We start from the raw sequence: 15,644 nt of genomic DNA, 5'->3' as shown, positions 1-15,644 counted from the left end.
GTTGGTGACTGTAAATGATTTATAAATAAAAGAAGTAAACAACTTGATGTCATGACATGGCCCACACAGTATTTTTTTATGTATTTAATTTAATACCAGACTCGTATTTCACATTTTAGGATAACTGTAAAATCCTCCACATGCAGTTTATATTTTATTCTTAAGAGGTACTGTAAATAAGTATCTCTTTATGCTGGTTTTAGAAATATAATTGGTGTTTTTTCTAGCTCCTGTTAATTTGTTTGGTTGTCACTGGGTAAAGTTGATTCTGAATGTTAATGATTTCTGAATTCCCCCTTCTTGACAGTGATTGGTTGGTTCATTGTTAGAGGGAAACCTCAGCTCCGCCTTCATTTTGCCATGGCAGTGCTGGTCTTTTTTTTCTTGTAGTTGTTGAATTCATCTGGTGGTTGGAGACTCAACTTCTCCAGCCCTGTCTATATATAAAATATACAATACCATAGTTCAAAATGTTCAACTGTGAGGCTCCACAGAGGGTTTAACACACTTCACTTGATCCCACGACCGTGAGAATCCACTGAAATCTCATGCACGGAGCAATCTTGATGTGGCCCTGGGGACATGACTACTGCCTTACTAGTGTTTTCTTTGTAGTAGCCTCGGTAGATTTACTTGTTTACTTAACCATTAAAACCAAAGATTTACAATATTTATGATTATGAATTTTTTAGGTGGAAAGTTGCAATGTCGATTCTTCTCTGAAGTAATATTTTTAATGAACTTGAAAATTAGCAAGATATTGTATATTCATACATTTCAAGTGTTTTATCTGGCCCAGATGGAGAGTGTGAACATTTGGTTGTTGATTTTTGGGATAAATCATGTGAATTTGTTGGAATTCATTTAAATAAAGTGAAATGTGACCCAAACAAAAGTTTATTATTTTTTTCAGATTTCTCAGAAGATCAAGAAAGATACAGTAAAAAAAAAAAAAACTAAACTTTTGATATTCTGTAAAAAAAGATGAAAATTTTGCTTTGTTCTCTAGCAGTTCAGAAATGTGGCTTTTCCATAATAAATGAAATATGACAAACAAAACAATAAAAGAACTCACTCACATACACTTCTGCATGCTAAACAAATATTCCTACATCTTCATGCCCCCCCCACCCCACTGAGTAACTAACTGAATGTCTAGATGACACACCAAACCAAAAAAGTATAAAATATACTTTGTATAAAAATATATGCAATTACACAAACAGTAAAAGTGAAATTTGTCATTTGTTCTGATGGTTTTTTTGTCTTTACCATTAAGATGTGTGTGAGTGCATGATGTCTGATACTCAAAGCGTTTTAACTGTACTTTTGTTATGAGATCCCACTTTACAGCTCTTTGCGTATAACACATTTTTCAGCTCAGCTTGTAAAGAATAATGTTAGAAATTCCAAGGTCCTGAGTTCAGTTTCCAGGAACATGCATTCTGATTAAATGTATTTATGCAAGAGTTGCTTAGATAAAAGCATCTGCCCAATGCAAAAAAGTCTGAAATGCATAAGCATCCTGTAAATTACCAAAATGAATCAAATCAAGGGTGGAAAATGCAAAATGCTAACATAAAGGTGATTGAAAATGAGGCTACACTGAAAGGCCAGAGTTGATAACCAACCCTATTCTATCTGATAAGAATCCTAATTTTAAGAACTGTTGAATCCAGAAAATAGTTATTATTCTGACTCCCTAAACATTTAAGAATAACACTTCACAATGAGTTTCAGTTCGTTAACATTAATGAATTCGATTTCATGAACAACGTTGACATGAACAATTTTATAGCATTTAATAATCAAAGTTAATGTTAATTAATTCATATTCATTCATAGTACATTAATGTTAATTTATACTACTTGATACATTAAAAATGTATCATTTTGTATATAAAGAAATGGGCATCATCATAGATTAATAAATGCTGTAAAAGTATTGTTCATAATGTTAACGAACATGCTAGTAACCAGCAACACTATGTAGAGCAGCAGTTGTAGACTTGAGAATGCTTTTCTAGTATGAATACTGTACATACTTCAAATTTTGTCTCTTCTACACATATAATACAAATCCTATTCATTATATCCAGCTTACAAATTCCTTAAACATGGGAGCTCTCAAGAGAATGCGTCAAAACACTGGTGGAGTCCAAACATATTTAAAAGTGTAAATGTTTGCATATAACTGATGTGGTTTCTGAATTGTTATTCATCAGCTAACATTTCAGGCTCAGCTGGAACGGATTTGGTTCTTTCATCTAAAAGGCTGTCTAGCAATCAGTCTTTTCACATGAGTTTCTCGTACTTTCATCACTGTTTTTTCTCAACCTCATCTTTTTTTTTTATCACACCTAATGCTGTTGCGCTTGATAACCCATGATGTTTGGGTCGATGGATTGATGTGGACTCCGAGTCGCTTACATCGGAGTATCGGCCACTTGTGTCTGGGTGGCGGAGTGTCCATTGGTGGGGGGAGATTCTGGAGACTCTCCATTGATGATGGGCTTGTCCAAAGGCTCCTGTTGAGGCAGAGGAGCCACAGACAGCAGTGTGTTGCCTTGGTTCTCTTGATCCACTTGAAAGGAGTCCTCAGCCTTGATTGAGACGAGACATTGGATAGATATGCTGAGCATTGAGCCGACCTCAACCCTATCGATCCATTTGGAATGTGCAGTGATTAGATAGTCACACTCACCAGTCGTAGCCCTTTCGATTGTCCCCGATTTGTCTTTAGAAGGTATCCAGCAATTAGCAAAGCAGCAAGAAGCAAACCCGTTATCAGAAGAGAGATCAGGACAATTTTAGAGCGATGGCCCAACACGGCCTCCTCTACTTCCACCTAGACACAGACCAATTCCAAAACATGTTAGCCTTTTTGACCTGGATGCAGTTCTTTTTTGGGTTTTGTAGCTTTGTGAATTAAGTGGAATTAGGTGTATGTGAAATGTGTTAATCTGCTTTGCCAGCACAGCTGTTTACCCTTAAAATGAGTTACAGTCATACTTCAGCCTAACTTAACCCTCAATTAAACCGCATGGTAAAATATGCAGTGTTTCTGATTCAGAGGCATAACAGGGTGTGTATTATTCATATGGTCGGGAATCTGGGAGTAACACTGTGTTAAACCACTGCTATACAAAATCCTGAAAGCAGATGTACAGGATCCACTTCCTTCGTTATGTGTTTTCCCTCTTTTTCACATTGCTTACTTGATAACATGACAAAGTTTTCAGCATTGCTGACCTTATCTGTGATGTTGTCATTGTTGAACTTCCCAGCCATTCCTTCAGGATCCGCTTCATGAAACAAAATATAAACAAATAAATACAAAGAAAAAAATAAAAAATAATAATGACAGATTTTATTCCGGTTGTTCTGTAATATTTAACATACACCCATATTAGTCACTTATTGATTTATACTGTTTTTGTATTTTTTGTGGCAATACATTTTTTAATTCCAGTTTAATTTCTGATTTTGAAGTGAGGTGTAGACAGCATGTAGAAGTTTCATAGTTTGAATATGTAAAAATGAATTGAAATTCAAAGAAATTCAATGGCTTTACTTTTTTTTAACTTGAATCATCAGATATACTGTACGTTGAATGTTGGCTTTACAAAGAATATTAATTTAATGCTTTATAAGATGGATAGATGGTTGTTTGAAATGTCATCTATATTGTATTTCATATCTGTAATATTAGATTTAAATATCTTATCATATTTAATAATATATCCTTTTTTATTTACTCTATATCAAGTAAATTTCACACATGAATTTTAATTAACTGATAATTTAATCTGATGATTTCATTTAATCGATCGCAGTGTTTTTGCTGTACATTTTCTATATTTGACAAATGTAAAACCAACAAAAAGAAGACAATACAAACCTTCAATGCTGTCTCCATAAACGATGACCTCATCCGTTTGGTCTTTCTGATAGATTTCAAGTTTGCAGTCTTCACCGCAGAGATGTTCTAGAACACTCTGTATCCTGACTTTAGTCTCTTCCTATTGGATGAAAGAGTTTTTGAATAAGTGTAGGACAAATGCATATATGTGTGTATGTGAGTTTGTGTGTGGTTATTTAACATGTAAACATGATGAAAAGAAAGCAGAGTGATGCATTAAGCCTTACTCTCTTTTTCTCCCCTTTCTTTCTCTCTCTCTCTCTCATATTTCTTTCTTTCCTGGAATGTGGTGTAATATGATGCCTGTATGTTCAGGTTTTCTCTCTTAGCAACAGCCTCCCCATTCACTCAGTCACAGTTCTCCAAGGAAACATTGGCCAATAGCATTCCCATAAAAGTATGCCATTTTGATCATAACCCTTATGATTAACTCTAGAATAATATCACTAGAATAGATAATTCTGATGCTAATAAACTGAGCAAACTTTCCAAAATGACAAGCAGTTTAAATCACTTTCCTTCACTTGCTAAACAAATGTTTTTCTTTTTTGTTAAAATAAGTTTCAGATATGTTCTGAATTTGAGCTGAAATCAGCAGGTTGAAGTCTGAAGACATGAATGCTGCTACATACACACAAGTCATTCATGATGCTGTTTTTTTCTATTTTACTAGTAGTAGTAGATTCTCTTTACTGGCTCTGAAACTAAACCTAGAGGCCAGAGTGTGTATCTTGGCAGAGTTCCTGGCGTGAATGCCGAACCGCCGCCGCCCATAGAGTGTAATGGAATGCCATTGATGTGCAGGCCACAAGCCCTCTGACAGGTCCACCCAGTGAGACCTTAGATTTGCACACGGCATAACACCCTTTTTAGGGTCTCTATAGAGTGACTTATAAAAAGACTTGGCTTATTGCTTATTGGTAAAAGGAAGACATGTTTCTCAGTCTCTCTATGTTTTGTCTGTGACTCAAGACTCTTTTTACTGTAGATTATGCTGATCACTGTTCACAATTTACACTGTTTTCAGACAATATTCATTACTGTAATATTTTTTTAATAATTTTTATTTTATTACATTAATGCAATGCTTTTTTTAGTTTAAATCAGTATGTAGTATATTAATGTAACAAATTATAGCATTATGTCTAGGTGCTTTACAATTTGAATGTAAATTTTTATTTCATTTTTTGTAAGTATATAATAGTGTACAATTTATAGATTTTATGGCTTTATTGTAATGAGAATTTGGGGAAAGTGCTTAACTGTCATGAATATAACAATACAATGCAAAAATGTTATGGTCATAAAAACTGCCTTAATTTATTTAATCAAAATGCCATTGACAGAATGTTTCTTTTTGTTTGATACAATAGTGTGTGTGTGTGTGTGTGTGTGTGTGTGTGTGTATGTATGTATGTATGTATGTATATATATATATATATATATATATATATATATATATATATATATATATATATATATATATATATATATATATATATATATATATATATATATATATAGTGTATTCTTATCTTGACATGTGGGTGCTACTCACAACCTTGTTCCTTGGAAACATTTTTTTACAATCACTTTGAGTACTACTGGTCTGTTTTGGTCTCTATAGTTTAACTAAAGCTTTTCCAACTGTATACCTAATTTCAACCCCCCCATTTTAAACTAGCCAGAATGGATCTAGAATCTATTATTACACTGCTATTATTATATAATACCCCCCCCCCCCCCCCCTCAGATTCTGCTCAATTATCACAGGATAAATCCAGACCAGTACTTACACATGTGGAGGAGGCCTTAAGTTTCAGCTGCACATCATATTTGTATCGCACAGGTATTTTATCCACACAGACCACATTGCCCTGCAAAATAAATACAAATAAACACTAGAAGTTCTTCTTAACCTTACACATAATGGATGGAGCTTGACAAATAACTAATCCTTTGATGATGTTTTCTGAAGTACAGTATGGAGTGTCCCCACCTTAGAAGTGACAGCTGGGTTTGGGTCGGTCTGTTCTGGAGTTAGCTCAGTGGTCTTGGGTTGTGGCGTCTCTGAATCAAATGATATGGTGGGTAAAATTACAATCTGGATCTGAGGATCTTCTGTGAGAGATGTACTTATTACATGTCCAAGTATTGTGGCCATAGTCATAAAGAGTTGTTTTTCTAATACAATTTACTTTTGAAAGTGAAGAACATGGTCATAATTTAGTGAGGTAAATTCTACTTTTTAGACTTCAGAAAAAGCATATATTATACCAGTCGGCTCGTTATATAGATCACACATATTTGTACAAATGGATTTATTATATCACATCTAATATAAACCACACTTAAATGTGTAATGTCATTTAAAACAACAGAATCACCTGTTTTGCTTCTAAATACCTAGATATTTTTCTTGCTTTTTTGCTTGCTGATGAAGCTTATCAGCTCAAAACTCAAGGGAAAACACAGGAAAAGGAATTAAATGTGATTCATGCTTTTAATTACAGAGAAGGATTATGACCAAATAGCATCTTTATTAATTCATTAATATATGAATGTTTCATTTATGTCTTTGCTGAGTTTAACATGGGTTAATTTCCTTTAGTTTATTTTTTACCTTTGCTTTGCACCTTTTCTGTTGGAAGGAACGGGTCACCATCCCCACGGACTGCATCACAAATCACAGCTGAAATTTAAGGTAAATGTTAGCAGGGTGCATTCAAAGTGTCATGATATTCAGTCTAATTAAAATTTTTAAATGAGCAAAAGATACACAATAGGCATGCACTGAAGGAGGGATCTGAGCTGCAGGGATGAATTTAATTGCCCAAGTAAAGACTTTTACATTGTGCAGCAAATTAGCACATTAGAAAGATTTCTGAAGGAGTGTCTTGATGCTGATTTGTAATGATATGTCACAATATGACTGTTTTAATGGTGATTTGGACTGAATAAATGCATCATTGGTGTCAATAAGAGACTTCTTACAAAAACATAAAAAAAAAAAACCTTACTAACCCCACCGCTTACATTTTTTATTTGGAAATGTGTCTAGTTAGATTAAATTATTAGAATTAATAAGCCTTAACTGAAGTGTAAATCATTAATATTGTGTAGTGTTGTTTAAAATCTCGTCCCGATATTGTTGCATTGGCAGTGTTCCATAGACTCGAATCCAATTAGCATTTCAGTGAAAGTTTTTCTCTCCCCCACCCATCTATTTAATTGAGTTGTTTTCTGTCTTCATCACCCACAATCATTGTTGTGTATGAGTTATAAACTCATGTTAGAGCCAACACATTGAGCCATAGAGTTTATGTTTTTGAATCAGGCTGGCAAACATTTTTCTTATTCAGTCATATCTCCTGTGCTTCCTTTAAAATGTTGCTGGTCCTGTAGTTGATGAAGCTGGATCTGGTTTGACTAGAGAGCTGAATGACACCGTACTGTAACTGACTGTGTTCAATTGGCCGCATCCAAACTAATTGAATTGAGAAGCAAAAATGTACACAACTCTGTCTTTGAAATTCAGAGCATTTGCTTAGCGTGCTTAACTCTGGTTCAAGTCGATTAAATTACATAATGTTTTTCAGAGCCAGAGGAGTGAACACTGACTTATTTTCTAAACAGCTCTGCCAAGGGCTGCACTGGTTCGAATCAATGAGTGAAATGTGCTGTGTGTAATTAATAGACTAATTGAGCATGGATACATCAGCACAGACTGAGCTAATAAAACCGTAACCTCACTCCTCCTCCCTGCTACAAGAGGTCCTGACCTCTGACCCCATCCCTGCCTCAACACAAAGGAAACAATAGTCAAAGGAAAGGAGGCAGGGAGATGGAAAGAGGAAATAAAAGACTCTTATTTCTGTCTTTCTGGAGCCATTTCACATTTGCACATGATTATGTGCTGAAAAATGTGATTTATGTGATTTTCTGCTAGAGATGTTTTGAATAAAGGGAGTGATTCTATTTTAGAGAGAGCTTTTTTTTCTGTCTTCGGTCATGTGTCAGCGCTCAGCATGATACACATGAAACCTAAAGCGAGGCAGTACTGAGTCAGATCACTGTCAGAATGATTTAGTGCGCTCTAAGACACCCGTTCCATCCATTATAATGAAACGATTATTTAGCATAATTTGCATAATTCTCTTGAGCATGCAGCAAAGTATTCTCAAGTTCACCAGTCCAATTAATTCTAATAGATCTTTTGATTGATCATATACCAAATTTGGACATTTTTCAACATTTTGGTAGTCAGCAAATTAGATTTCCCATGTTTTTATTTTGCCTGTAAATTAAATAGCCATGAGAAGTAATTATATGATATGGTAGTGTTTCTCTCTTGGATGAAATTCTTCTTCTTGTATTATTATATTTATAAGTCAGGAAAAGCACATTTAACTGTATCCTAATGCTAGCATCTAGATTTTTCTAAAGTTTCACTGGGAAATTCACGAATTGGGTTCATGAATTGGGTTTATTTGCATGCGCTTCTTTGTATTGACCAAAAGAGTTATGCAAATCAGTAATGGTGCAAACTCTGCCAAAAATTTACTCTGAATGCAATTTGCACAATGCAATTCCCCATCTTTTAACCGGGTTTGAGTGTTAGTTTGTGGAGGCATAACTGTTTAGTCAAATCATCCCTAAGTGTTTTGTAAATAAGATTTATAAGCAGGATTATGTAGCTTCCCAAGAATAATAGCCTACATCCCACTTCTGTGTAATACACTTTCCAATGTATGAGTAACTGGCTGATATAGTGAAAAGATTTAAACCAGGAAATTTTTAGGTGCTAAAACAGTAAATTGTTTGTTATCAAAACTCTGTCACTTGCAAGACATTTTATTAGCATTGCTGACTAAAGAAATCACATTTAGCAGAAGCTTTTTTCCAAAGCAACTTGCAGTGCATTCAGGCTATACATTTGTTTTACCAGGATGTGTATTCCCTGGGAATCGAACCTATGGCCTTTTGCACTGCTAACGCAATGCTCTAAAACTGAGCCACGGGAACTGCAGTTTTTGCATGTTTCCAAGAATCACAAATGTGATTTAATATTGGGTTAATATCGCTTTAGTAACTCAGTTATATATCCTTGCCAGCAATGAGATTAAATGAATAACCAATGGAGACTTTTACCTTCTTGTCTTGAGAGGAAGAACCCAAACATGAATCTCTAGACCTTCAGAAGGGATATTGATAACATTTTAAACCGTGCAGGTTTGCCATGAGTTTTCCGTATAACCTTTCAATATGAAAATGAGAGTTTTTATAACTCTACTGTATAGTAGCTCTATGTTCTAGCTGCATGCCTGTAATTGTTTAAATCTTCCTATGTTTCTGAGACTCCTGAGCTATGATAGAGCGACCACTTTGGTTTCTGACATTACAGATTAATTTCATGCCAAGGGTTTTGTTTCCATCACCATTAGCTGAAGTCAACAGATGGGCACATTAAAATCTTGTTTTCCCCTCCTCCTCTACTCCAGAGTCCACCCTCCTGCTTCTCTGAGCCCCCCGTTCCTAGTATGACCTCACCTCAGCGGTATTCACTCATTCGCTCGCCCCCCCCCCCCCCCCCAGGGCTCCTACCAGCCTGATATGGCTGTGTTTATTTCCCATCCTATGAATTAGTTAAACGGTGCCAGTGTGTGTGGTATAAGGCGTGTGTGTTTCTGTGTGTCTGGTATTTCAGAGGCGTATTGTTTTGATGGTTTAATTTAATTTAGAGGCACTTGCAAACCGAGCAACTGCACAAACGCACAAACACGGATGTAATGCTGCCTATGGTTTTTTTTCTTAAAGATTTGCATTGCATAGTGGACAGCATGCTGAACGAAAACATTTTATTAGGTATATTTCAGTGCAAAGATAAACAGAGAACCCTAAACTGATCCTTGGCTGGAATCATTTGCTCTGCTTCACTTCCTTCCATCCTCCCTGTCAACTGACAGACAGATGGGTTTTAATGAAGTTTATCTGTCAGCCATCCTGATAAAGCACAACCTGTTTTTATTCAGAAGATAAAAGTATATAAATGACCTCTTTTGAACAGTAGTGCAAAAAAAGAGGAAAACTATGGGGAAGTGAGAAAAAAATTGGTTTCACAGAAGAACATTATCTAGTTTCATTAAAAAACATCAAAGAACTTGTGCTTTAAAAGTGCCCAGAAGGCAAAGTTCTGATCTAAAAACATAGCCATATAGCCGACTGATCTTGTATTTTGTTTTCTTGATAAGAATAGGGTTTAGACCATTGAAGAACAAAAGAAGAGTGTGGAGGATAAAACTGAGATGGCATGCTAACAATGAATTTGACACACTTGCCCATCACAGATGTTGTCCTGTGCGATAGAAAACATACTGTATCTGGAGGTGACAGCAACTTTATATACAGTACAGTAACAGTACACTACTTGTGGAACCTTTGTGAAAGGCTAATTGCATCTTTGGTGTTGTTTTGAATGCTACAATGACTTGTGACTGGTATTGATGAATTTCTTGTTGAATGACTGCTGTAGGTTTTTCCATTGTACAGCAAAAGCGATTGCTTACTTGTCATTTTGTGTATATTTGTAGGAGAGGTATTAGACATTTTGTATAGATTTGATATAGAAATGGATAATATTATAGCCTATTACAGCAATAGAAAATATAAAATGTATTATTTTATATATAATGCATACAGTAATAGAACAGTAAAAGAGCAACTTCTGAGCACTGGTAATTTTTACCAACAAACTACTGTACACTGAACTGAATCATGTACAAACTATTTGAAAGCATTAAAGACTTTCAAGGCACTACATAGTTAAGTGGTTAACAGAATAAATTAAACCATATCAATAGCTCTGAAAACAGTGGCCTGTATAGAGGGAAGGCACAATAGAGTCCATTACTCAAAGAATCATATGAAAGCATGGCTCCAGTTTGCCAGAAGGGATATTAGTGACCCAGTTGGGATGTGAAAAAAGAATTTGTGCTCACATGAGAACAAGAATGAGTGGTGGTGCAAATTTAATGCATCTCAAAACAGTGGTAGAAAAATGTTAGCATCAGGGTCACAGGAAATGAATATCTGGCTAAAATAGACAATTAAAGAAAACCAGATTAAAGGGATAGTTCACCCAAAAAATGAAAATTCTCTCTTTTACTCATGGTGATTACGTCATTCCTAACTTTTATGAACTTCATCTGTGGAACACAAAGAATACATTTTGTCCATTCAATATCCATTCATTTTTTTGGACCTCAATATTCCTTAAATAAGAAGAAGAAGAAGAAGAATGAAAGAGATGACAAAACTTTCATTTTTTAGGTGAACATTAAGATTATTTATTTATTTCTCTGAAATAAAATTTTGGTAGCACTTCACGTAAAGCCTTTATGTATAATGCATTATAAAATCTGTAGCTAGTTGTAAATAATTATAACCAAATATCAAATGAGTAGTATAACAAAGAATTGATAAGTGTTATAATGTATTAAAAGAGGAGGCAATTATTCATTACAATTGTACAATGCATTATCAGGTGCATTACAAGGCATAATTAATTCATTAAAACTAAAATGTTTTTAATGAAAACTTTCTTTGTAATTTTTTTTTGACATTGATTGCATTTCTCCTTTTCTTACTGTATAATCGTTCCTAATTATGCACATCTGTGTTCATCAGAAAGAGAAACTTCTTTTTACCAAATGTGTTTTTTTGAAGGTGAAAAGTTGACGTCAATAATTGTCCACACAAACAAAAACACATGTAGGCCAGTTCACTCAGGCACTTGCACCAACTTTACAAATGAGCCTCTTACAACCATAGGGAACATTTCTACAACCCCCTTCTACCCCCTTCTAGAACCCCCTTCTAGATATGTTACATCTATCTGCCCCCACACCCCCATTCCTCAACTCATCTTCACCCCATTCCCTCCATATTTCCCATCACATAACAGGAAGTTACATCTCTCATTCATACTATCCCTGGCTGTCCTTCCCTCAAAGTTTCTGGGAATTTCCAGTCAAAGAATGTTTCGAAATTCCAACCCCAGGAATGCTTGAATAACGGGATAGTATGGATTCCTTCTAAGCCACAGGGAAGAAGGAATGATAAAGGAACCTATCATGCGAGGAAAGAAAGACAGAAGGGGTGTGGGTGTCTATAAAGGGGTATGTATTTGTTCTACATCTGTACTGTGATCCTGGAGGCTGCTCACGCTCCTTGGCGAGGTCCCACGTCGCAGTTTCTCTCGCAGCCGACAGCACGCTCGCTACATCATGCCCTGCTTCACACTTGATAACACTGACAGTTCGTCAGCTGCTATGAGAGATCAGCTTTACCTCAGCAGATGCACGAGCATATGCCTCCAACCCCCGTCTCAAGTACATCTGTCACTTTTGCCTATCAAAGCAAAGAAAATGTCCTCAAATCTAATTTTTTTTGTGACTTAACATTTTTCCTGGTGGGCAAAAATAAAATCACATTTGAAGGTGAACCAGAATGTCAAAGAGTCTTAGGGACCAGCTCTTTTTACTTCATCACTCAAAATCATCCAGAAGACCCTAGCAACCATTCAGAACACCCTAGCAGTCACTAACCACTTAGAATGTCCTAGCAACCATTAAGAACACCCTAGCAACCATTCAGAACACCTTAGCAGTCACTAACTATTTAGAATGTCCTAGCAACCATTAAGAACTCCCTAGCAACCATTCAGAACACCCTAGCAGTCACTAAACACTTAGAATGTCCTAGCAACCATTAAAATCACCCTAGCAACCATTCAGAACACCCTAGCAGTCACTAACCACTTAGAATGTCCTAGCAACCATTAAGAACTCCCTAGCAACCATTAGGAACACCCTAGCAACCATTCAGAACACCCTAGCAGTCACTAAACACTTAGAATGTCCTAGCAACCATTAAGAACTCCCTAGCAACCATTCAGAACACCCAAGAAGTGACTAACCACTTAGAATGTCCTATCAACCATTGAGAACACCCTGGCAGTCTTTAAACACATAGAATGCCACAGAAACCACTGAGAACGCAGGATCAAGTGCATAATAATGCTCTCACAACTACCAAAAACACCTTAGCATTAGCACGTTTTTGAAAGAAGTCTCATATGCTTACCAAGGCTGTATTTATCTGATCAAACATATAGTAAAAACTGCTGTAATATTGTGAAATATTATTACAATTAAATAAAATAACAATAAAATAACTGTTTTTTTATTTTAGTATATTTTAAAAGTTAATTTCATCCCAATGTTAGAAAATGTTACATTTTTCTACTGTAGATCATCATCTCATCATATATATATATATATATATATATATATATATATATATATATATATATATATATATATATATATATAATTTTTTTTTGTCTCTCTGAGGTTGAGAAATCAATGTAGAACATTCTGTTTAGTTTTGCAGTGCTTGATTAAATGATGCCTTGTCGTTTGCTGCTAGACTGAGAGTTCCCTTAAGGGTTCTGGAATTTGAGACTCAAACAATCCAGGGAAGGAGGAATGTAAGTTTGGACCGTCTTCTCTCTCTCTCTCGCTCTCTCTCCCCCTCTGTAACAGCATGCCCCTTGACCTCTGACCCCTCAGCCCCTCTCTTCCTCAAGTGTGGGGCCCAAATTGTCTCCACCCGATGAATGGGCAGCAAACATATGGAGGAAAGACAGACTCTTATGTTTCTAATTAGGCACTCTTTTAGCAGCCCAACTCCTTTACTCTCTGCCAAAGCATCATTATCAGCAGAGCTCATACCCCTTTAAGCTACAATAACTGAGTTGTGAGACCTAAGCCAATGAGAGTGAAAGCTGTTCTTGGAGCATGCAAGAGAATGCATGCATTGCCCCAAATCTGCATTGGAAATAAACATATTTTACTAGTATTTTTGATAAAATAATAAACCTTAAATAAAACATTGATATTTCCTCATATTATTGCATGGTTGAGTGTTTTTAAATAACTAAATATCATGTAACATTTTTATGTGGCTAAATATAATTTTATGCACGGATTTATAATAATTAATAGAATAATTTTTACTTATTTTCTTTACTTAAAATTCAAATTATACAGCCCAAATCTACAGAATTTAACAAGAAGTTATTTGTAAATTATTCTAAGTTAAGGTTTATAGCTTATAACTTAAAATATGTTCTTGTTTTATTAAGCTATAAACCTTAATAAATTCTAAAATAAAATAAAATAATAAAATAAATAAATTAAATTTAGTTAGACCTAGGCTTAAAATAATAATTAAAAACAAATATCAAATTAAATGTATCTAACTGCAATTTTGGCTCTCAAATAAGTTTAGATATTTTACTGGAAAATATTTATAATTAATAGTGCTGTCAAACGATTAATCGTGATTAATCGCATCCAACAGAAAAGTTTTTGTTTACATAATAAATATGTATATTTTATATGTATATTGTGTATATTTTTATGTATATATAAAGACACACACATATATTTATATATTTAACAAAAATATGTTGTTTATATTTTAAAAATATTTATATAATTGATATAATATAAAAAATATAAATATACATGTAAATTATATACACAGTACACATACAGATATGATGTAAACCAAATCTTTTTTTGATGCAATTAATCTTGATTAATTGCGATGAATCATTTGACAGCACTAATAATTAATAAATATCAATTCAGAAAATAATTTGCCACCACTGTTCTGCTATTTGTGGTTTTGTAATGTTAACACGAGTCTTTGTTTCTATCTCTGACTGCATTTGAAATATGTATTACATCATACGGTCCACAACTTTTGCCGCCCAGGTTCTTCTGAACACCTGGATGCTTCATAGTCTGCCAAATGAACAAAATCCTCTTTATGCCTAATGGAATAACAACAGATGGACTCTTTAATTCACATACATATGCACACACAGCCACCTGGTGATATTATATATGCACAGATACACTGTGTGGGAGTGAGCGAATCAATTGATCCCAAGCCATTAACTTGAGAGAAAACTCATCAACTTTATTTACAGCGTATTGCTGTGATGTAAAGGGGTGTGGTAGCTTCCCAGACAGTGAAATAGCAGAGCGGAGTGAAGAAGTGCATCCATTATCGCAAGCGCTGAAACTTTTACATTAAAAGTTTTCTTTATAATAGTTACTAAAACTTAGGAGTAGATAAGACCTCTCAAAGCAAAATGTTAATGCATTACATGCTTCTCCCTTAACATCTTGAGTAATGCAAAGTTGTGTCCAGACATCTGCAGGAGAACAGAAGTGAAGTAAATTGTACTCACCTTGAAATAAGACAGCAAAAAGACAGCTTAAGAAAGCTACATTTGACGCTTTGGGGCATTTTCTGTGAGTGGCCATCCTGAGCGAACGGTCCTGGAGCATGTGGTGTGACTGTGTGTGAGAGTGTGTGAGGTTTGGGTGTGTTTCACTGTGAGTGTCACACAAGGGATAAAGCCAATGCCATGGCCCTTCCCCCTCGCTCTTTCACTCACTGCCACTCTCTACTTCAGCCGTTCCTCTCTATTCTATTCGTTTCTTCATTCCCCTGGGCTGTGTTGTAATTATGGAGTATAGTGTCTGTATCCAAAGTAGCTCAAATTGCATGTTTTTAGTCTTTTTAAGAGAAGTTAAGACAATTAAGACAAAATAGAGACAGCATCAGTGCTAAATTCTTCTAT

The 15,644-nt window shown here is 35.1% G+C and overlaps 1 protein-coding gene across 1 annotated transcript; it reads right to left on the bottom strand.

Moving 5' to 3' along the window:
• Positions 1 to 877: 877 nt before the first annotated feature.
• LOC127960275 (uncharacterized) lies at positions 878 to 15,414 on the bottom strand. Its single transcript, XM_052559913.1, has 8 exons — positions 15,249 to 15,414; positions 6,546 to 6,614; positions 5,922 to 5,992; positions 5,719 to 5,799; positions 3,902 to 4,022; positions 3,253 to 3,305; positions 2,705 to 2,848; positions 878 to 2,603 (listed from the first exon to the last, which is right to left on the bottom strand). The coding sequence occupies exons 1-8, from the start codon at positions 15,346 to 15,348 to the stop codon at positions 2,427 to 2,429; spliced, it is 816 nt and encodes a 271-aa protein (XP_052415873.1). The 5' UTR covers positions 15,349 to 15,414; the 3' UTR covers positions 878 to 2,426.
• Positions 15,415 to 15,644: the final 230 nt, after the last annotated feature.

This window comes from Carassius gibelio, chromosome B6 (genome assembly GCF_023724105.1).
Source record: "Carassius gibelio isolate Cgi1373 ecotype wild population from Czech Republic chromosome B6, carGib1.2-hapl.c, whole genome shotgun sequence".
Taxonomy (NCBI): domain Eukaryota; kingdom Metazoa; phylum Chordata; class Actinopteri; order Cypriniformes; family Cyprinidae; genus Carassius; species Carassius gibelio.
This window is presented reverse-complemented; position numbering and strand designations above follow the sequence as displayed.

What these genes read in the sequence shown, in the direction of transcription:
- LOC127960275 (XM_052559913.1), bottom strand. Translation starts at nt 15,348, where the DNA reads ATGCTCCAGGACCGTTCGCTCAGGATGGCCACTCACAGAAAATGCCCC. An exon ending in TTATGGAGACAGCATTGAAG is followed by an intron (nt 3,306 to 3,901) that starts GTTTGTATTGTC and finishes TGTTTCATGAAG; the next exon opens with CGGATCCTGAAGGAATGGCT. An exon ending in AATCGAAAGGGCTACGACTG is followed by an intron (nt 2,604 to 2,704) that starts GTGAGTGTGACT and finishes GTCTCAATCAAG; the next exon opens with GCTGAGGACTCCTTTCAAGT.